The sequence below is a fragment of the Bos grunniens genome, chromosome 11, assembly GCF_055505025.1.
Source record: "Bos grunniens cultivar Pamir isolate PY7600 chromosome 11, Bosgru_T2T1.0, whole genome shotgun sequence".
In the NCBI taxonomy this organism is placed as follows: domain Eukaryota; kingdom Metazoa; phylum Chordata; class Mammalia; order Artiodactyla; family Bovidae; genus Bos; species Bos grunniens.
The window spans coordinates 82,651,568-82,672,497 of NC_141175.1; the positions used below are offsets into that span (position 1 = coordinate 82,651,568).

The 20,930-nt window shown below is 44.5% G+C and overlaps 2 protein-coding genes across 14 annotated transcripts in view; one reads left to right on the plus strand and one right to left on the minus strand.

Moving 5' to 3' along the window:
• The window catches only part of MTA3 (metastasis associated 1 family member 3), a 213,819-nt gene extending 210,795 nt beyond the window's left edge, over nt 1-3,024 (minus strand). For 8 of the 13 annotated variants that reach the window (XR_015137062.1, XR_015137065.1, XR_015137064.1 and 5 more), the window contains exon 1: nt 1,843-3,024. Coding sequence is in view for 4 of the 13 variants with exons in the window: in XM_086327254.1 (XP_086183380.1) it covers nt 1,843-1,957 (115 nt within the window). In the remaining 9 variants the exon portion in view is untranslated. The remainder of the gene's footprint in view (nt 1-1,842) is intronic. The other 5 variants (XM_086327258.1, XM_086327264.1, XM_086327262.1 and 2 more) reach the window with 4 other exon arrangements.
• A 179-nt stretch (nt 3,025-3,203) lies between these two features.
• KCNG3 (potassium voltage-gated channel modifier subfamily G member 3) overlaps nt 3,204-20,930 on the plus strand; it is a 55,539-nt gene continuing 37,812 nt past the window's right edge. Inside the window, exon 1 of the mRNA XM_086327271.1 lies at nt 3,204-4,048. Coding sequence (XP_086183397.1) covers nt 3,417-4,048 — 632 coding nt within the window. The 5' untranslated portion in view covers nt 3,204-3,416. The remainder of the gene's footprint in view (nt 4,049-20,930) is intronic.

A 20,930-nucleotide genomic window follows, 5' to 3' on the forward strand; every position in this document is an offset into this window, starting at 1 on the left:
GGCAGCCATGCAGGCCCTGGAGACCGAGGGTTTAGGGTTTGGAACTAGAAAACCTGGCTCCAGCCGTGTCTCCACCAGGATGCTGCTGGTGGGGAACCTTGGGCAAATTATAGCCACATCTCTGAAGCCTTGTTCCTCCTCCCCAAAAAAGGGGCTTATAAATTGACACAAGAAAATCTCTTTCAAACTTTAAAATTCTGCCTGATACCTGATGCAGTCTAAAGATTTACATATGAAGACCCTACATATCATCTAGAATCCAGAGAAGAATATAAATGCAATAATTCTCAACAACAATGACGATATCAATTCTTAACATATTTTTTCAAGTACAGTGGAATAAAGTTGTTTTTAAGAATGCTTTTTAAACCAGATTATATTGAGACAAGCCAATCATTTCTGCATCTTGTTGTTTTCTTTGTTTAAGAAAATGACTTGGGTTATTGTTGCTGCAGTAGCAGTTGACGATATTAAAATCAAATAAGAATATTACTCTTGAAACAAATGAAGTGATTTAAACCTATCTGTCTAAGATATTTCATAAAAATATACCTAGGAGACACAAATTATACTGTCATCAAATTAATTGGTTTTCTAAGCTCAAATGTAATTTAAAATACGATATTTCCTCGACTGGTCCTATCAACAGACTTTAAAGGGATTTTAGAGAACATAGGAAATAAATATAGTAATGTTGAAGCAAATAATCAACAAAATAGTTGTTCTGTGTTCTGCTGCCTGTACAGCTTCTAAAAAGTATTTTTAACGACTCCCTCAGGAATCGGCTCTTGCTGGTGTGAAGCCAGGCTCTTCACTCCACTAGCAGCAGCAAACTTTTCTTCATCCTCATATTCTAGAACAAATCCATTTCCAAGCTGTACTGAGTCCTTAGTCTCAGTGTTTCTCAGAAATGAACCCTTCCTTATCTACAGAGATACAGGGGTGGGGTTCCCATTTCTTGGCTGCAGAAGTGCCTCCTCCTTAGGATAACCTAAGGGGCAAATGACTCTTCCTGAGATCAAGTCAGTTCTGTTCTTAAAACCTTCAGGGATCCCATTAGCTTCCTGGATGAAAGCTGACTTCTGTAGTGGAGATCCCCATGCTTTCAGCCAAGCAATGCCTTAGCTTTCTTTCAGGCTTTAATCCTCCACACCTGTGATTTTGCTATTAGACATGCTCTGCTCTTTCTCTCTACCAGTTCATGGCCATCACTTCTTTTGATTCTGTCTTGAAACATTTCCTTCAGGATGTTTTTCTAGTTTAGTAGCAGCTTAACAAGTAAACAACTCCCATTTTTGAGTTTTTAGTCACATTAAATGCTTTTAAGATAAATTATCAAGTCTAGATATAAAAAATTTAGAGATTTTCATTCTTTAAGAAATCACCCAACAAGGAACTATATTCAATATCTTGAAAATACTTTTAATGGAAAAAATCGGAAAATTTATATATACAATGTCTCTATATATTTATCTCTATATATCTGAATCACTTCTCTGTACGCCTGGAACACTGAAAATCAACTATGCTTCAATTAAAAAAAAAAAAAAAGGGCACAAAAAAACCAGCCAGAGTGATTTTACTTTGTGAGCACTCCAATTTTTAGGTGTCTGCGTTTTCGCTAAGAATCCACACTAGAATCAGAGAGCAAAATGACTCTTTCTGGTGACCTCTAGTGGGCATTAGATAACTCTACACAATTATGAAAAGTGAAGGGCAAAGTAAAACCCTTCCCAGCTAGGTGTACTCCGAAGTCAGATCACCACATCCCACCTCATCCCACCACACTCTTAATTTTTCTTCCAGTATGTTTTGCATTTAACAGTTTGCCTTACAACTCACCTGTTTCGCCTCTGGCGGGTACTGCGCGAGCAGGGCTGCCTGTGCCGGATGTCGTGTGAATTGCTTGAAGCAGTTTAAAATAATCCCTGCCCAGTGGAGCCCACTCCCAGGGCATCGAACAGTGCCCAGGGAAGTACCCTCCGCAGAGCCTGAAAGGGCTCTTCAAGCTCGAGGGCCGGTGCTGCAGCCGGCTCGGAGGTGCACAGGAGAAATTAAGACATTATGAAAAGGAGAATGCAGACGAAGGTCGGGCAAAATTCTGTTCTTGTCAGTGGCAAGACAATTCTCCCCAGACATTCATCCCACTCTACAGGGAGCGTCACGAGGGGGTCCAGGGGCGCTAGGCTTAGGCGCTCTCTTAGGACAGGCAACCCAGAAAGCGGGGGCTGGAGCCGCTCCTCCGAGAGAGGCGGCACCGAAGCTGGGTGCTGGGATGTGTGGCCGCCTTCGGAGCACGCGGTACGTGGGTCTCCGCGCCGGGAGAGGAAGGAACAAAGTCGGCAAGAAAAGAATTGCTGGGGTGCCTTCTCTTGAGAAATCCTGTGGGGCGGTCTCAGAAACCTAGCTGGGCTCCGGAGAGTTTCTGGAAAAAGCTCTCCCAGAGCCGTCTGTCCCCGCCCCTCAAATCCTGCACCCCAGTCCTCACTCCTCCTTACCCTCCTGCAGCCTCCTTTGGGGGGGGGCCGTTAAAAGGGCCCTTGGGGACTCCCCAAGTCATCCCGATGGTCCGGGGAGGGACGCGGTCACTGAGACCCCCAGGCTCGGGGCTTTTCTACCCCTTCCACTCGGGGCTCCAAGCTCGGCGCATCCCTGCTCTGCGGACCCCTCCCGGCCACTGCAGGCGAGAGCGGAGGGGGAGGACGGCGTCACGAGGCGGGGAGCCCGAGGTCCAGGGCGGGGCGCCGGGGAATCCCAGCCTGAGCGAGGTGCGGGCTCGGGTGGGAAGAGGAGGGCGGCGCGCGGAGGGAGGTGAGCGGAGCGGATCCAGGAGGCAAGGAGGGGTAACCGCGAGGAGGCCCCGCCCCCGCCTCGCGGGGCCGGCTCTCTGCCGCCTCCGAACCCGCTCACTTTGCCTCTTGCTTCTGGACGGCGGTGGGGCGCTTGCCGGAGCCGCGGCCAGAGGGAGCGCCAGGGACCCGGAGCCATCCAGCGCCCTCGCTTCCTCTCGGCGCGCACGCCCCCGGGGAGGGGGGGAACAGCGCCGCCGCCTTGAAAGGGCACCCCGGCCTCGGAGGGAGCATCCCCCAGGCGCGAGGGGCGGCGGCGCTGGCAGCCTCTTTCTCGGCCAGTGGGGCGCAGCGCTGGCGCCTGAAGGGGACTCCCCGGCCACCTGCAGGGACCGCCGTGCGGAGGGAGCGTCGCTAGCAGCCGCGCTGGGCTGCCGAGAAGGCTAGAGCCAGGGGCCCCCGGGTCAGCGAAGGGCAGCAGCGGAGCCCGGAGGGAGAGCCTGCCGGACAGCCCGCGGGCCCCGACGGCGCGCTCCCCCGTCCGCCAACCGCAGGCAGGCCCCGCGCGGCGGCCGGAAGGGGCGGCGGCGGCGCCCTCGGGCTTCGGGGGCTTCGGGGCAGCCAGCCATGACCTTCGGGCGCAGCGGGGCGGCCTCGGTGGTGCTGAACGTGGGCGGCGCCCGGTACTCGCTGTCCCGGGAGCTGCTGAAGGACTTCCCGCTGCGGCGCGTGAGCCGGCTGCACGGCTGCCGCTCGGAGCGCGACGTGCTGGAGGTGTGCGACGACTATGACCACGAGCGCAACGAGTACTTCTTCGACCGGCACTCGGAGGCCTTCGGCTTCATCCTTCTCTACGTCCGCGGCCACGGCAAGCTGCGCTTCGCGCCGCGGATGTGCGAACTCTCCTTCTACAATGAGATGATCTATTGGGGCCTGGAGGGCGCGCACCTAGAGTACTGCTGCCAGCGCCGCCTCGACGACCGCATGTCCGATACCTACACCTTCTACACCGCCGAAGAGCCGGGCGCGCTGGGCCGGGACGAGGCGCGACCGGGCGGTGCCGAGGCCGCCCCTTCCCGGCGCTGGCTGGAGCGCATGCGGCGGACCTTCGAGGAGCCCACGTCGTCGCTGGCCGCGCAGATCCTGGCCAGCGTGTCGGTGGTGTTCGTGATCGTGTCCATGGTGGTGCTGTGCGCCAGCACACTGCCCGACTGGCGCGCCGCGGCGGCCGACAACCGTAGCCTGGATGACCGGAGCAGGTACTCCGCCGGCCCTGGGAGGGAGCCCTCCGGGTAGGATGCACTGCTTCTCTGCCCGTTGCGTCCGTCCTGTCGCGTCTGTCTGTCCCGTCCGTCGGTCCAGTCTCCGTCTTGTTTGCCTCTGGGAGGCCGAGCTCAGTTGGGTTCTGGGCCCAGCGAGGCCCCAGGCGCGGTCAGCCACGGGGTTGGGTTGGCCCTCACTACCGCCCGCCCCTTCCCCCAGCTCTAGCCGGCTCTGGTCTGTACACTAGACGCCTCTCTTGAGGGCAAATCGCCAGCCTTGGGGAGGGGCAGATAGAGATGACAAGCCTCTCTCATCTTTGTAGTTTACTTTCGAGCAAATAGGAACCGGTTAATTAGATTTCTCTGAACTTCTGTTGTTAGTATTCAAGAATTTAACCTTGGGCTAAGAGCAGTTCGAATTATTTGCTAATTTTTGATGGTGTTTGAAAAAAGGAAGCCTTGTTATCATGGAGTGTGGTCGGCTGTACACTGCCCACGCGTACACGCTGCATAAAATATTGTAATGGAATTGTGATAAAGAAGATTAATAGAGCGATAGATTCTAAATAATGGATGTCTGTGCCCTTTTCTCTCTTCTTTTCCTATCAAATACGGAGTTAGTAAGGCACCTGTCCACCATTTGCTGCCAATGTGACTTCTAGAAGATCTTCAGGCTGGGGAGGGGAAAAAAAAAAGGAAACTGCCCTAACTTCAGAAACAGTATTACAGTATTTAGTGGTTTTTCTTTTCACTTTACTAGGATGAAAGAAAAATATTTTGATCTTTTCCTTCGATGGTGCTTACTTTTCAGTAGTGATAACATATTTCTGTTTTTAGTACTGGAGAGTTTATTTTGCATGTTTGGTGGGAGGAATAAACAGGAAAGTTGGACTTTCAAGGGAGAGAGCCTCTTTGGGCACAAACACATCATTGTATTATGTGTTTTACCTTAGATTCTAATTTAAAATTCCCCTTCCATTCATTTAAAAAATTCAGTTGCTTGCCTGATAGTCTTTTCCTCATAGACATGTGCATGGTTCCAGTGGTACTATGTGCCTGATACTGGAGTGTGTTACTTCCACATAATACTCTTCCTTTGGAGAGTAAAGATTTTTATTTAATTCTCAGACACAAAACTCTCTGGGACGATGGAGACCATTACTGATAAGCTGCCTTGGCAAAAAATCCAAGATACATACTTTGAAAGGAGATTCATTAGGAAACGCATTTTGTTTATTAGGTTCTGAGTTTTTTGATTTACAGGAAAGAATTATTTATTTGGTACTGCATCAGTACAATGAAACTAATTTATGTATCTAAATACATCAAAAACCCTTGATTCTTTTAGAGGGCCATAGGAAAATGAGCCATAAATGATTGGCCTTGAAATTATTCACTAGTAATTGTAGAATTCTAAGGTTAGTGAAAGTTCAAGGTACATCAGCAAAGGAAATAGGACAAATGAGTTATTAGTACAAATATTGAACGGAATTGGCTAAGTCACTATATAAGCAAAAACAGCGAAATGACTTGAGTAATAATTTTGGGAGGAGAGAGGGCATTTGGGGAGGAGAGGAGTGAAGTCTGGAGATCATTAAGGTAAGGCATTTGGAAAGAAATGAGAGACATGAATAATAATTTTAGGGGGAGAAAGAGAAAGAAACCAAAAAGGGAAGAGACAGATGGAAAAGAGGTAGACTGCAAAAGAAGTGAAGGAGGAAGATAAATGTTTAATTTGTGTATATGCATTTTATGTATGTATATAATTATTCAAGTCAGAACTGTTTCCTAGATACGCAGATATTTCAGGCAGAAACAATGTTTTTCTTGGCTTAATGGCCCAGTTTTAAGCTTTACTCTGAGTGTAGGTATGTGAAAACCATTATCTGTAATCCCAAACAGATAAACTGAAAGATGACTGAGTTACTTGAGGCTGAACAAAGCAGAGGGAGCTTCCCACAGGCCTCCTCTAACAGAGAGCTAAGGTGGTACTTTGAGAACAATGTCTCAAATCCTGTTTGCTTGTGGTTACTGAAATTAGTCTTTTTGTCTGAAACATCATTCTGATCATTTGACCAAATTTGGCACCTGCCAGATAAGGTCAAAACCTTTCTTGGCCAAAAGAGAAGGTTCTTACCTTTTATTTTGTTCTGTTTGGCTGCACCAAGTGGCTTATGAAATTTTAGTTTCCCAATGAGGGATTCAGTTCAGTCGCTCAGTCGGGTCTGACTCTTTGCAGCACGCCAGGCCTCCCTGTCCATCACAACTCCCAGAGTTCACTCAGACTCACGTCCATCGAGTCGGTGATGCCATCCAGCCATCTCATCCTCTGTCATCCCCTTCTCCTCCTGCCCCCAATCCCTCCTAGCATCAGTCTTTTCCAATGAGTCAACTCTTCACATGAGGTGGCCAAAGTACCGGAGTTTCAGCTTTAGCATCATTCCTTCCAGAGAACACCCAGGGCTGACCTCCTTTAGAATGGACTGGTTGGATCTCCTTGCAGTCCAAGGGACTCTCAAGAGTCTTCTCCAATACCACAGTTCAAAAGCATCAATTCTTGGGCGCTCAGCTTTCTTCACAGTCCAACTCTCGCATCTATATATGACCACTGGAAAAACCATAGCCTTGACTAGTCGGACCTTTGTTGGCAAACTAATGTCTCTGCTTTTGAATATGCTGTCTAGGTTTGAATAGTGAGAATGCAGAGTCCTAACCACTGGACTGCCTGGGAATTCCCCAAGGCTCTTTAACATTTAATCACAATCTGCCTTTGTTAATTTACCCATTGTAATTTGGAAGCATCTTTTGAGTATCTGCTGTGTTTAAGGTGCTATTGGTATTCCAAATATTGCAGCTTTCTTTTTGGTGAGGAAAAAGTGTCAGGTTGGTAATGTAGGATCAGAGGCACAATTGATCAACAGCTGAGATGTTTTGAGAACATCTTCAAGGTGAGAGAGGATGGAAACAAGCCATCTTTGGAAGGGTGCTGAGGTTGTGCACTGCCCAACACTGGTGAAAGGTATCATTTATATAAACTACAGTGTTCGAAACCTGTGCAACCATGTGTACCCCATGTGGGAGCAAAATAAGGAGACTTTTCCATCTAATAGAGACATCCAGGGCCTAGACATAATGTTTACATATTACATTTGTGCTGTGCTGCGCATGTCGCTCAGTCGGGTCTAACTGTTTGTGACCCCATGGATGTAGCCCGCCAGGCTCCTCTGTCCATGGGGATTCTCCAGGCAAGAATACTGGAGTAGGGTTGCCATGCCCTCTTCCAAGAAATCTTCCCAACCCAGTCATCGAACCTAGGTCTCCCGCATTGCAGGCAGATTCTTTACCGTCTGAGCTCCAGGGAAACCCATGAATACTGGAGTGGGTAGCCTATCCCTTCTCCAGGATATTTTCCCAATCAGGAATCGAACTGGGGTCTCCTGCATTGCAGGTGGATTCTTTACCAGCTGAGATACCAGGGAAGCCAATATTATGTTTAGGGAGTGTGAATTCAGTGATGGAGAGAGAAAGAGAGAGAGGTGGGCAGTGAGTGCAGTGTTAGAAGGCCTGGAATGAGAGGGAGAATAATTTTATTCTGCAGGCAGTGGTTAACTGTTGGCAGGTTCAGGGTGAGTGGATCATGCATATAAAGTCACAAATGTCATGAATTGTGTACTGAAAGTTGGAGATGGTGGAGGGTGGAAACAGAAAGATGAGTTTGGAGATTTTTGCAAAGGGAGGGAATAAGAACTTAGATGGCTTTGAGGTGGTGAGAATGGAGATAAAATGACAACTCTGGGAGAATTAGGAAGAAACAAAGTAAATCCAGGGCATCGGGAGGATACAGGCTCAGGGACTGAGTAAGTGGATTTCCAGGAGCTTGGGGAGCACTCTCTGCCACCTGCAGGCTCCATTTGTCCAGACCAGTCTACTCACGTGTTCCTGAACCACCTGGGCATCCCTTACTGTGCAGTCAGTCCCTTGCCTATTGAAATTGGATCATTCATCAAGCCCAAATCAGAGTCTATTTCCCTTTTGAAACCTTTCCTGACTGCCTTAGTATATATGATGGTTCTTCTTGAGTTTATTGAGGCATTGCTTCCTCGTGCAACTTATTTGGCAGCTGTAATATCCTTCCTAGCATGGTAGTTATTTTTTCATATGAACATGTCTTAGCTCCCAAACTAGATGAGATGCAAAGCCCTAGAAGGCATCTAAAGTCTTTTATACTATTTATTACGATAGCATCTTTTAGAAGAAATTATTATTCAGGGACAGTAAATATCTGTTGTTTATCTTGTGTTTTAAAGTAGAAACTTCCAGGAGTATATCTTCTCTTGCATAGTTGGAGGAGCTGTGGGGAGCATTCAGGCTGAGGCATTCAGGTGGTGGAACTCTTAATTAAGAAAGATGAGATCCTGTGCTAGAATGAGAAAAAAAGCCTAAGTCAAGGAATAATTATCAAGTACTTATTGTGCAAAAAGAAAAAGGATGAGAATATATCTTTAATAAGAAGATTTTTCTGAAGTTTTGAAATACCACACAATCTATTTGCAAGAAATCTTGAGATGTCTTCCAAATCAATGATGTGAAAACTTTTTATATATGAATATGCTCCTTTTAAATTGCTTTTTTAAGGGGGTGGTTAAAAATCATAGAAATAATAATTTAAAGTTCAGAAGCTACACAAGCAAGCGTTTCTCCATTTTCCAGACATGGAGTTCTTTTCCCTAAATGTAACCAAAGTTATAGCAGTGTGTGTGTCATAGAAGAGATATTCCCTGTATTTACAAGCATATCATATATATTTCCTGCAGAAGGAAATGGTAACCCACTCCAGGATTTTTGCCTAGAGAATTCTATGGACAGAGGAGCCTGGTGAGCTGCAGTCCATGGGGTGGCAAAGAGTCGAATGTCGACTGAGCAACTAACACATATATATTTAAAACAAACAAAAAAAACAGTGTGAGAACAGTATCATGACCTGCTTTTTTAACTCACCAACATGTCATGGAGATTGTTCTGTATCGGTCTATAAAGAGCTGCCTGTTTTTTTATGGAGCTGCGTGACATTCCATTGTATGAATGTCCTAGAAATTTTTGACTCTTAATATTGTTCCTTGTCTGTAGGAAATGCTGTAGTGAATATCCTTGTACATGTACATTATTTTGCTTTCATGAAAGAATATCCACAGGATAAATTCCTGAAAGTTGTCATTGGGTCCAACGGCATTTACACTTGTTTTTTTTTTTATTATATGCGTGTGTGTGTATATATATATATATATATATTTAGTTTTTATTTAAACATAATTGCTGTACAATGTTGTATTAGTTTTAGGTGTTTAGCAAAGTGAGTCATTTGTATATTTAGATTTAGATTCTTTTCCATTATAGCTTATTACAGGATGTTGAATGTAGTTTCTTATGCTATACAGTAGGTCCTTGTTGGTACTCCATATTTTGTACTTTGTCATTTTCATAGAAATTCCAAACTGCTCTAAGAAAAGGTTGTATCAGTTTATACCATCCAGCAATGTGTGAGAGACCATGTTTCTTCAGACTCTGCAAAGTGTTATACTTTTGATCTTTACCATGCTGGGAAGTCAAGAGATATCTGGAGTAACAGGCAAGTTTGGCCTTGGAGTACAAAATGAAGCAGGTCAAAGGCTAACAGTTTTGCCAAGAGAATGCACTGGTCATAGTAAACAACCTCTTCCAACAACACAAGAACTGACTCTACACATGGACATCAACAGAGGGTCAATACCGAAATCAAATTGATTAAATTCTTTGCAGCCAAAGATGGAGAGGCTCTATGCAGTCAGCAAAAACAAGACTGGAACTGACTCTGGCTCAGTTCATGAACTCCTTATTGCCAAATTCAGACTTAAACTGAAGAAAGTAGGGGAACCACTGGACCATTCAGGTATGACCTAAATCAAATCCCTTATGATTATACAGTGGAAGAAACAAATAAATTCAAGGAATTAGGTCTGATAGAGTGCCTGAAGAACTGTGGACAGAGGTTCATGACATCATGCAGGAGGCAGTGATCAAGACCATCGTCAAGAAAAAGAAATGCAAAAAGGCAAAATGGTTGTCTGAGGAGGCCTTACAAATAGCTGAGAAACGAAGAGAAGCTAAAGGCAGAGGAGAAAAGGAAAGCTATACCTTTTTGAATGCAGACTTCCAAAGAATAGCAAGGAGATAAGAAGGCCTTCCATAGTGATCAGTGCAAAGAAATAGAGAAAACAATAGAATGGGAAAGACTAGAGATCTCGTCAAGAAAATTAGAGACAACAAGGGAACATTTCATGCAAAGATGGGCACAATAAAGGACAGAAATGGTATGGACCTAAGAAGGTCAGAAGATATTAAGAAGAGGTGGCAAGAATACACAGAAGAAATATACAAAAAAGATCTTCATGACCCACATAACCATGATGGTGTGATCACTGGACTAGAGTCAGACATCCTGGAATGTGAAGTCAAGTGAGCCTTAGGAAGCATCACTATGAACAAAGCTAGTGGAGGTGATGGAATTCCAGCTGAGCTATTTCAAATCCTAAAAGATGATGCTGTGAAAGTGCTCACTCAATATGCCAGCAAATTTGAAAAACTCAAAAGTGGCCACACAACTGGAAAAGGTCAGTTTTCATTCCAATCCCAAAGAAAGGCAGTGCCAAAGAATGCTCAAACTACTGCACAATTGCACTCATCTCACACGCTAGCAAAGTAATGCTCAAAATTCTCCAAGCCAAGCTTCAACAGTTCAATTCAGTCGCTCAGTCGTGTCCGACTCTTTGTGACCCCATGAACCGCAGCATGCCAGGCCTCCCTGTCCATCACCAACTCCCGGAGTTTACCCATACTCACGTCCATTGAGTTGGTGATGCCATCTAACCATCTCATCCTCTGTTGTCCCCTTCTCCTCCTGCCGCCAATCCCTCCCAGCATCAGAGTCTTTTCCAATGAGTCAACTCTTCGCATGAGGTAGCCAAAATACTGGAGTTTCAGCTTCACCGTCAATCCTTCCAATGAACACCCAGGACTGATTTCCTTTAGGATGGACTGGTTGGATCTCCTCGCAGTCCAAGGGACTCTCAAGAGTCTTCTCCAACACCACAGTTCAAAAGCATCAATTCTTTGGTGCTCAGCTTTCTTTATAGTCCAACTCTCACATCCATACTTGACTACTGGAAAAACTATAGCCTTAACTAGACGGACCTTTGTTGACAAAGTAATGTGTCTGCTTTTTAATATGCTGTCTAGGTTGGTCATAGCTTTTCTTCCAAGGAGTAAGCATCTTTGAATTTCATGGCTGCAGTCACCATCTGAAGTGATTTGGAGCCCCAAAAAATAAAGTCAGCCACTGTTTCCATTGTTTCCCCATCTATTTCCCATGAAGTGATGGGACCAGATGCCATGATCTTCGTTTTCTGAATGTTGAGCTTTAAGCCAACTTTTTCACTCTCCTCTTTCACTTTCACCAAGAGACTTTTTAGTTCCTCTTCACTTTCTGCCATAAGGGTGGTGTCATCTGCATATCTGAGGTTATTGATATTTCTCCCAGCAATCTTAATTCCAGTTTGTGCTTCCTTCAGCGCAGTGTTTCTCATGATGTACTCTGCATGTAAGTTAAATAAGGAGGGTGACAATATACAGCCTTGACACACTACTTTAGTATGTGAACCAAAAACTTCAGAGACTCACGTCCATCCAGTCGGTGATGCCATCCAGCCATCTCATCCTCTGTCATCCCCTTCTCCTCTTGCCCCCAATCCCTCCCAGCATCAGTCTTTTCCAATGAGTCAACTCTTCACATGAGGTGGCCAAAGTACTGGAGTTTCAGCTTCAGCATCATTCCTTCCAAAGAAATCCCAGGGCTGATCTCCTTCAGAATGGACTGGTTGGATCTCCTTGCAGTCCAAGGGACTCTCAAGAGTCTTCTCCAATACCACAGTTCAAAAGCATCAATTCTTCGGCGCTCATGACTTCATGGCAAATAGATGCGGAAACAATGGAAACAGTGACAGACTTTATTTTCTTGGCCTCCAAAATCATTGCAGATGGTGACTGCAGCCTTGAAATTAAAAGACACCTGGTGCTTGGAAGAAAAGCTATGACCAACCTAGACGGCATATTAAAAAGCAGAGACATTACTTTGCTGACAAAGGTCTACCTAGTCAAAGCTATGGTTTTTCAAGTAGGCATGTATGGATGTGAGAGTTGGACCATAAAGAAAACTGAGCACCAAAGCATTATGCTTTTGAACTATGGTGTTGGAGAAGACTCTTGAGAGTCCCTTGGACTGCAAGGAGATCAAACTAGTCAATCCTAAAGGAAATCAGTCCTGAATATTGATTGGAAGGGCTGATGCTGAAGCTAAAGCTCTAATACTTTGTCCACCTCATGCAAAGAACTGACTCATTAGAAAAGACCCTGATGCTGGGAAAGTTTGAAGGACAGAGGAGAAGGGGACAACAGAGGATGAGATGGTTGGATGGCATCACTGACCCAATGGACATGTGTTTGAGCAAGCTCCAGGGGTTGGTGATGGACAGGGAAGTATGATGTGCTGCAGTCCATGGGTTTGCAAGGAGTCGGACATGATTGAGTGACTGATCTGAACTGATGCTGGGAGGTGAAAAATGGTGTCTAGTAGTTTGATTTGTTTTGGCCTTGAGTAAAAAATGTGCATCTATTTAGGAGTTACTTATCTTACTTTTCAGTGAGCTGTGTGTACCATTTGCTCATTTTGTCAATGACTTTCTTAGTTGGAAGATTTTGAAAAAGAATTAAGAAATTAGCTCTTTGTTAATGATATGAGTAGAAAACATTTTGTTCTCTAATTTAGGACACCATTCAAAGAAAATCACAGTCTTGGAACATAGTAGCTGTACTTTTAGTATCTATTTGAGAGAATACATAATGACTAAAAAATAATTGTCAATTCTAACCATTCATCAACCCTTTCTTGAGTCCTGTGACCGTGCGGGGCACTGTAGATACTGAGGTACAAAAAGACAGGGTTTCTGCTCTCATGAAGCTGGAGGACTAGTGGAGGTAGTGGGAAAGGAGACAGCCAGCAGAGTCAGCAGATAAGTAAGAATTTCAGGGAGTGAAAGAAAATCAGAGTACAGAATGCATCAGCAGTGCTCCTTCATTCGCAAAGGACGTGAGGAGGTGAACTGAGTTAAGACTTGAATTATAGGAAAGATCCAGCCTTGGGAAAGGGAGGGCAGTGTTCTGGATGGCAGAAATAGCACATCCAGAGGCTCTGAGATGACGGTGAACTTGGCGAGTTTCCAGAACAGAAAAGAAAGACCATGTGGGCTAGTTCTTAGTCCAAGAGCGAGAGAGAGGTAGATGAGATTTGAGGGGAGGCAGTGCCCTCTCAGGCAAGTCTTAGGTGCCCTGGGAAAGAGTTTGGATTTCAATTCACATGTGACAGCAAAGCTTTTGGAAGGTTTCAAAGCAGAGGAAAGATATGATCTGATGTATTTTGTTTTTAATATGCAATGTAAATGCTTTTATTTAAACTTTTTATTTATTTCGGCTGGGTCTTCGTTGCTGTCTGGGCTTTTTTCTAGTTGCCAAGAGCAGGGGCCACTCTCGGTTGCGGTGGACCGGCCTCTCCTTGCGGTGGCTTCTCGTTGTGGAGCACAGGCTGTGGGCGCAGAGGCCTCAGTGGGTGTGGCAATGGGCTTAGTTGCTCCGAAGCATGTGGGATCTTCCCAGACTAAGGGTTGAACTCGGGTTTCCTGCATTGGCAGGTGGATTCTCAACCTCTAGACTACCAGGGAAGTCCTGACACCACTTACCACTGGATGGATGGACTTTTAAGGGGCAAGAGGAGATGCAGCAGGATGTGGCAGGCAAGGGAATAGGCGTTTGATCTAGGGCAGTAGCAGTGGCGAAAAAAGTGAGAGTGATCAGATTTGGGTAAATCCGTGGGTTTTTATTAGGTTACTAATGATGACTCATCTGCCAGTACTAGGAAGGTCTATGCGATGTATATTGAGTGAAGCAGTGGCAGTGCCCACAGACGTGGAGGTCGCTCTTGCTTACCTGCCTTGGCCCACGTGTGGTGAGCTGGGAATCCAACACTTCTCTCCAAGGATCTGCTGCCCACTTTGGAGTATTGTGAGGAGCAGGCTCTGGGAAACAGATCACCTGAGGGTCAGTGGGAAAGGGGTCATGGACTATTTTTCTTTCTGTAGAACAAAAACCATCTCATGGAGAGGACTGTCTGTTCTGTTAAAGGTGTTTGGTGAACACTTTCCCCACTTTCCTTAGTGAACAATTCTGGTAAGTAAGTCATCTTAGAGTGGATGATGTTCTTAATGTTTTATCTGACTTATAAGACACACAACAGATTTTTCAGGCAGTTTGCCTTCCAGTAACATCTGAGTATCATTTCAACACTGCTGAAGGCGACTAATGTTCTTTTTAGCATTTTAACGTAAAGACATAGTCATCTTTTCATATTATGAAGCAGTGCTTGCTATTTTATAAAAAGATGCTGTTGTTAGTCAGAACTTCTAAAAGATGGACCAGATAAGAAAAAGCTGTCCCTTTTACTTTTTGTTTCCTCAGTCAGTCTCAGCAAAGGTATTCTCTTTTGAGTTTTAAGTCTCTTTAGCATGCAAAGTCTTGCTGTAATTTTAATGTGCTCTTTAGAAATTATTTCTAAAAGTTGCTTTGTGTTGTGGTGAGAATTTGGGGAGATGTAAAGATGTTTGAATTTCTTGAGGTGTTATTTTAAGCCCAGGTTTTAAAAATGAAATAAAAATGAAACAGCAGGAAATGGAAATTTTAAAATCAATTGTATTATTTCTATTGCCTTTTAGGTCAATATTATATAAATTCAGTAGGTTTTAAAGCACTTGAAAAATAAAAAGCAGTATTTGAAACTGTAGATGAAAGTCTCACTGCTTTTACTTTGCAGATAAGGAGGATATTTTCAGAAGCCAGTAATTAATAGATCTTTGATAGGATTGAACATAACCCAGAACCTCAGTTAAAGTCTGTTCTTTCACAGTGGACTGTTTCTTTTAGTATGTATACAGGGTTTTTCTATCTGCTACCAATTTTAGAATTCAGTGGAAACTTCCTTTTGCCATTGTGCGCTTAGTCACTCACTCGTGTCCGACTCTTTGCGACCCCATGGACTGTAGCCCGCCAGGCTCCTCTGTCTGTGGGGATTCTCCAGGCAAGAATACTGGAGTGGGTTGTCGTGCCTTCCTCCAGGGCATCTTCCCAGCCCAGGGATCAAACCCAGGTTTCCCGCATTGCAGGCAGATTCTTTACCGCCTGAGTCACCAGGTAAGACCCCTTTTGTCAATACCTTTTCTTTAATCAAAGTGCTTTCTTTCTCCCTTTTGGTAAGCAAGTTATTTCAAACTTTTTTTTTTCAATGAAAACTTTACTCACGTGCCCCTTTCTCCTCCATCCTATTACCCAGTTTCTTTGTATTATTCCAGAAATCTTCTTTGCGTATGTAAACATAGATACACACTCATGTATATGTGTATATCAGTACACGTGTACACATATGTGTGCTAGTGTTCTCAGTTGTGTCTGACTCTTTGCAACTCCATGGACTGTAGCCATTAGGCTTCTTTCTGCATGGAATTCTCCAGGCAAGAATACTGGAGTGGGTTGCCATTTCCTCCTCTAGGAGATCTTCCTGACCTAGGAATTGAATCTGAGTCTCCTGCGTCACCTGCATTGCAGACAGATTCTTTATCCCCTGAGCCATTGAGGAGGCCCGTACACATATGGATGCATATAAATTATATGCACATATTACACAGGTGTCTTTTTAAATTTATAACTGCAATCATTCTATAATCTTCTTTAGTGATTTGCTTTTTTCACTTAATATCTAGAAACTGTTTTCCACATCAGTTAATGTAAATCTTCATCCTTTTTAAAGTCTGTGCAATATTCCATTGTATAGATGCCACAATTCATTTAACAAGTGTCTGTCCTGTCAATTACAGTAATGGCTGTAATAGCCAGTATTTACAGAATATCTGTGCTGGTCCTTTAAGTTTTTACAATTATTTTATAATTTAAGTCTCATAGTAACCCTACTAGGTAGCACCGTTGTTACCCCCCGGTTTAGGACCGAGACTTAGAAAAATTAAGTAGTATGTCAGACTTACACAGCAGGTAAGTTGTGGCCTGGCATCTGATCCCCAGGTCCCTGCTCTACTCTCCTGTGGAATGGTTAGTTCGACTCTGATTTTTCAAAAATGCAAACAGTGATGCAGAACATAGTCTTTTTCATGTTTCTTTGCAAATTGGTGTCTGTGTATATGTTGGATAAATTCCAAAGTGGAAATACAGCTGGGTTAAAAGGATTGTGTTTAAAAAAATTGCTTTGATGGATATTTCCAAATTTTTGTCTAAAACGTGAATTTTATTCATCACTGCTCTTTGTTAATCATCACTATTGTAATGATAATTATATCATTCTTTACCATCTGAGCCACCAGGGAAGCCCATGAAAATGTTAGTCACTCAGTCCAACTCTTTGCAACCCCATGGACTGTAGCCCGTGCTAGGTTCCTATGTCTATGTGGAATTCTCCAGGCAAGAATACTGGAGTACTGGCTTGCCATTCCCTTCTCCAGGGGATCTTCCCAACCCAGGGATTGAACCCCGGTAGAGTCCCTTGGACTGCAAGGAGATCCAACCACTCCATTCTAAAGGAGGTCAGCCCTGGGTGTTCTTTGGAAGGAATGATGCTAAAGCTGAAACTCCAGTACTTTGGCCACCTCATGCAAAGAGTTGACTCATTGGAAAAGACTCTGATGCTGGGAGGAATTGGGGGCAGGAGGAAAAGGGGACGACAGAGGATGAGATAGCTGGATGGCATCACTGACTCGATGGACGTGAGTTTGAGTGAACTCTGGGAGTTGTGATGGACAGGGAGGCCTGGCGTGCTGCGATTCATGGGGTCGCAAAGAGTTGGACACAACTGAGCGACTGAAATGAACTGAACTGATTCTCATTGCAGGCAGATTCTTTATCGTCTGCGCCACCAGGGAAGCCTGTATTATAATGATAATGCAGTTAATATTAATAATATTTTAATAGCAAACATTTAGGAATACTCTTTTTTAAACAAGCATTATTTAGATATAATTCACATGCTATAGAAATCATTATTTAGAGTGCACAATTCAGTGACATTTAGTATATTCACAGAGTTGTACAGTCATCGTCATCCATACTGTTTATTTTTTTTATTTGACAGTGAAAAGTGAAGCCACTCAGTCATCTCTAACTCTTTGCGACCCCATGGACTATAGCCTACTAGGTTCCTCTGTCCATGGGATTTTCCAGGCAAGAATACTGGGGTGGGTTGCCATTTCCTTCTCCAGGAGATCTTCCCAACCCAGGGATTGAACTCAGGTCTCCTGCATTGTAGGCAGATGCTTTACCGTCTGAGCCACCAGGGAAATCCAGTACTTTGTCTTATTTGCAGAGTGCCAGATCTAGGGTCTTCACTGTGGCATGCAGGATCTTTAGCTGTAGCATGTCAAATCTTAGTTGTGGCATGTGGGATCTAGTTCCCCAACCAGGGATTGAACCTGGGCCCTCTGCGTTGGGACTGGGGAGTCTTAGCCATTGGACCACCAGGGAAGTTCTCATTCGTACTGTTTTAAAAATTATGTTTTGGTGGTGTGTTTGAAGGAGTATGCAGTGTGTTAGAAAGCTGGAGCTCATGAATGGCTACTAAAGGGACCCAGGCATTTTGGCTGAGCAGGTGAATCAAACAAAGCAACAAGCAAAACCTTTGTGTTTGAATTAATTCATTCATTCACAAACTGGTGGGTTCTGTTTGAGTTTTGGCATAGTTGTGTATCTTTAAATGATTTTCTTACCTTTTAAGTAGCAAGGACTCGTCAGCTTCTGACTGTATTGGCAAAGGGAAGTGTGTAATTGAGGCAATCACCCTGACTTTCTCAGGTTAAAAAAAATGTCATAAGGAAAAGGCTATGGTAGAAAGAATCCAGGATTCAGGGTCAGGAGGTCACTGGGCCTAGTTAAATGGGGCTTTCACACAGAAGGGTCTAAGGTAAGAATAAAGATGGAGCCTTCAGTGAGGAGCTAAACTAAGAATTATCTTTCCCTGTCTTAGGTCCCTTCTCACTGTCTGTGCTTTCTAGAGGTTGCTTGCATGAGATTCTCTGAGAACACATAGAACACTTTAAGACACATAGTTCAATACCTTGCACATGGGTAGGCACTAAATATATATTTTAAAATGAATTATACATGCAAAAGAGTCATGTAAACACAACAGCATTTTCAGTTTTCAAAGGAATGTGTATATTTGTATATTGTCTTTAACCTGTAAGCAGGTTATATTTTAAGAGATAAAACTGCAGATTGGTTTTATGGTTCTCCAGTCATTTATTTGTTAAATTCAACAAACATTTATTGAGCAACTGCAATGTATGTAGGGCTGTTCTAGGTGCTAGGAATACAGCAGTAAACAAAACAGAGAGTCGGGCTTCCCTGATGGTGCAGTGGTTAAAAATCTGTGTCTTGTAATGCAGGGAACACTAGTTCTATCCCTGGTCTGGGACAGTTCCACATGCCGCAGGGCAGCTAAGCCTGTGCACCACAGCTATTGAGCCCACACTCAAGAGCCTGAGAGCTGCAACTCCCGAAGCCCACATGCTCTAGAGCCCGTGCTCAGCAACAAGAGAAAGCCCACGCACAACACTGAAGACCCATTGCAGCCAAAAATAAAAACCAAACAAGAAAAGAGAAAGTCTCTGTCCTCCAGAACCATTTATTCTACTAAATAAATATATAGCAGATGGTTCTAAGTACTATGAAGAAATAAAGCAGGGTAATGGGTTTATAGAATGAGTCATGGTCAGGAAAAGCTTCTCTGATAAGGTGATGAATGTCTGAACAAGGACCAAGAAGGATATAGGAGAAAGCTATGTAGATAGCTGAGCAAGAAAGTTTCAAGCAGTATAGCACAGTAATTACAAACCCCTGATGGGTCTGCAAGGGAGCAGAGTGGTAGGGAATTGAGAGTGAAGGACTATAGATGTTGTAGAGCTTTATAGATGCACCAACTAAGAGAATTTATTTTTGATAGTCTTATTTTTTTCAGTCAGCATGAATTCACATTAAAAAAAATCTTTTATTTATTTATTTATTCATTTTATTTTTGGTTGCCCTGGGTTTTCCTTGCTCGAGTAGGCTTTCTCTGGTTGCAGCGAGTGGGAGCTACTCTCTCATTGCAGTGGCTTCTCCTGTTGCCGAGCATGGGCTTTAGGTGTGCGAGCTTCAGTAGTGTGGTTCATGGGCTTAGTTGCTCCTCAGCATGTGGCATCTTCTGGGACCAGGAATTGAACCCGTGTCCTCTGCATTGGCTTGTGGATTTTTATCCGATGTTCCACCAAGGAAGTCGCGAAAGGTAGATTCTTAACCGCTGGACCACCAGGGAAGCCCAATAGTCTTCTTTTATAAAAGAGAAAATGGTAAAGACTTTGGATTTGTATCTGAATGTGGGATTTTAAGCAGAAGATGTAATTTGACTTAATTTTAAAAGATCACTCTGGCATCGCTGGAGGACAGATTCTAGGGATTAATGGTGGAGCCAGTGAAGCCAATTTGGACCACATCTCACTTCAGCTCTCAAAGGGCTGCCTTGAGTCCTGGGTCCAGGGTGCTAATGGCTGTGTTGGTCCAGGCTGTGGTGTCAGGGTTTTCTTTCCCATTTTCTGGGTAAAGAGGATGTTGTAATTGGCCAAGCTTGCCTCTGACATCATTGGATGACAGGGGTCTCTACTGTGCCCCACCCAGATCTTCTTTTGCAGGACTGGTGATAGCATGGAGACAGCTCAGTTCAGGCCCACCTCCTGTTTTTGTACAGCCCCTGAGCTAAGAATGGTTTTTACATATTTAAATGGTGGGGGGAAAAAATCAAAGGAAGAATACTGTTTTGTGACTCTTGGAAATTACCTGACATTCAAATTTCAGTGTCCATAAATAGAGTTTTACTGGAGCACAGCCCCCATTGTTTCCATATCGTCTATGGCAGCTTTCCTGCTACTTGGGCAGAGTTGAGTAGCTGCAGCAGAGACCATACGACCTGCAAAACGTAGAACATTTACTGTCTGGCTCTTGACAGAAGAAGTTTGCCAACTCTTGTTCTAGAATGGTCGTGTCAAGGGTTTGGGCCTGTCCAGCAGGGCGCCTTCAGACATGTTCCTTCTTTCAACCTAAATTTCTGTTATCAACCCTCTCAAGTCAGGCCCCAACAGGAATGCTCCTGCCTGGTGTCATTTGACTCAGGAACAAGACTGCATTCAGTTCAGAAGCAAAGGGAAGCTTTATTTGCTGATCAAAGAGTTGAGAGCTGGGAGCTTAAGCTCTAGAGCACCTGCTCTCTCAGAAAGGCTGGCTGGGAGGCTGCTTAATAGAGATCTGGACAGCAGGGAGGGGTGGGGGTGGAGTTCTTGCAAGGCTGACTCAGATGCCCTGGTCAGGGTGCCGGATTGCAGTGCCTGCTGGGAGCAGCGTCTTTGCACACGGCCCACTGCCACTGCCGCCATATTGAATTGAGGGCTGTGTGCAGCTTCTGCACACGGTCCAAGCAGCTGAGGTGTGGGCACAGCCATGTCGTGCCAGGAATTCTGGTCTGAGGTGCCTGTGTCAAGGCTGTAGCACATGACACCCCGTGAGCAAGTGTAAACCAGACTAAGCACAAAGGAAAGGAGAAAAAGGTTAGCCTTTATTGCCTAGATTCTATTTTTATTCCTTGGGAATTGTTACTGGGCTTTGCTTGTGACCATTGTCTCCTTGTAAAACAAAGATATCGATCATACCTATGACT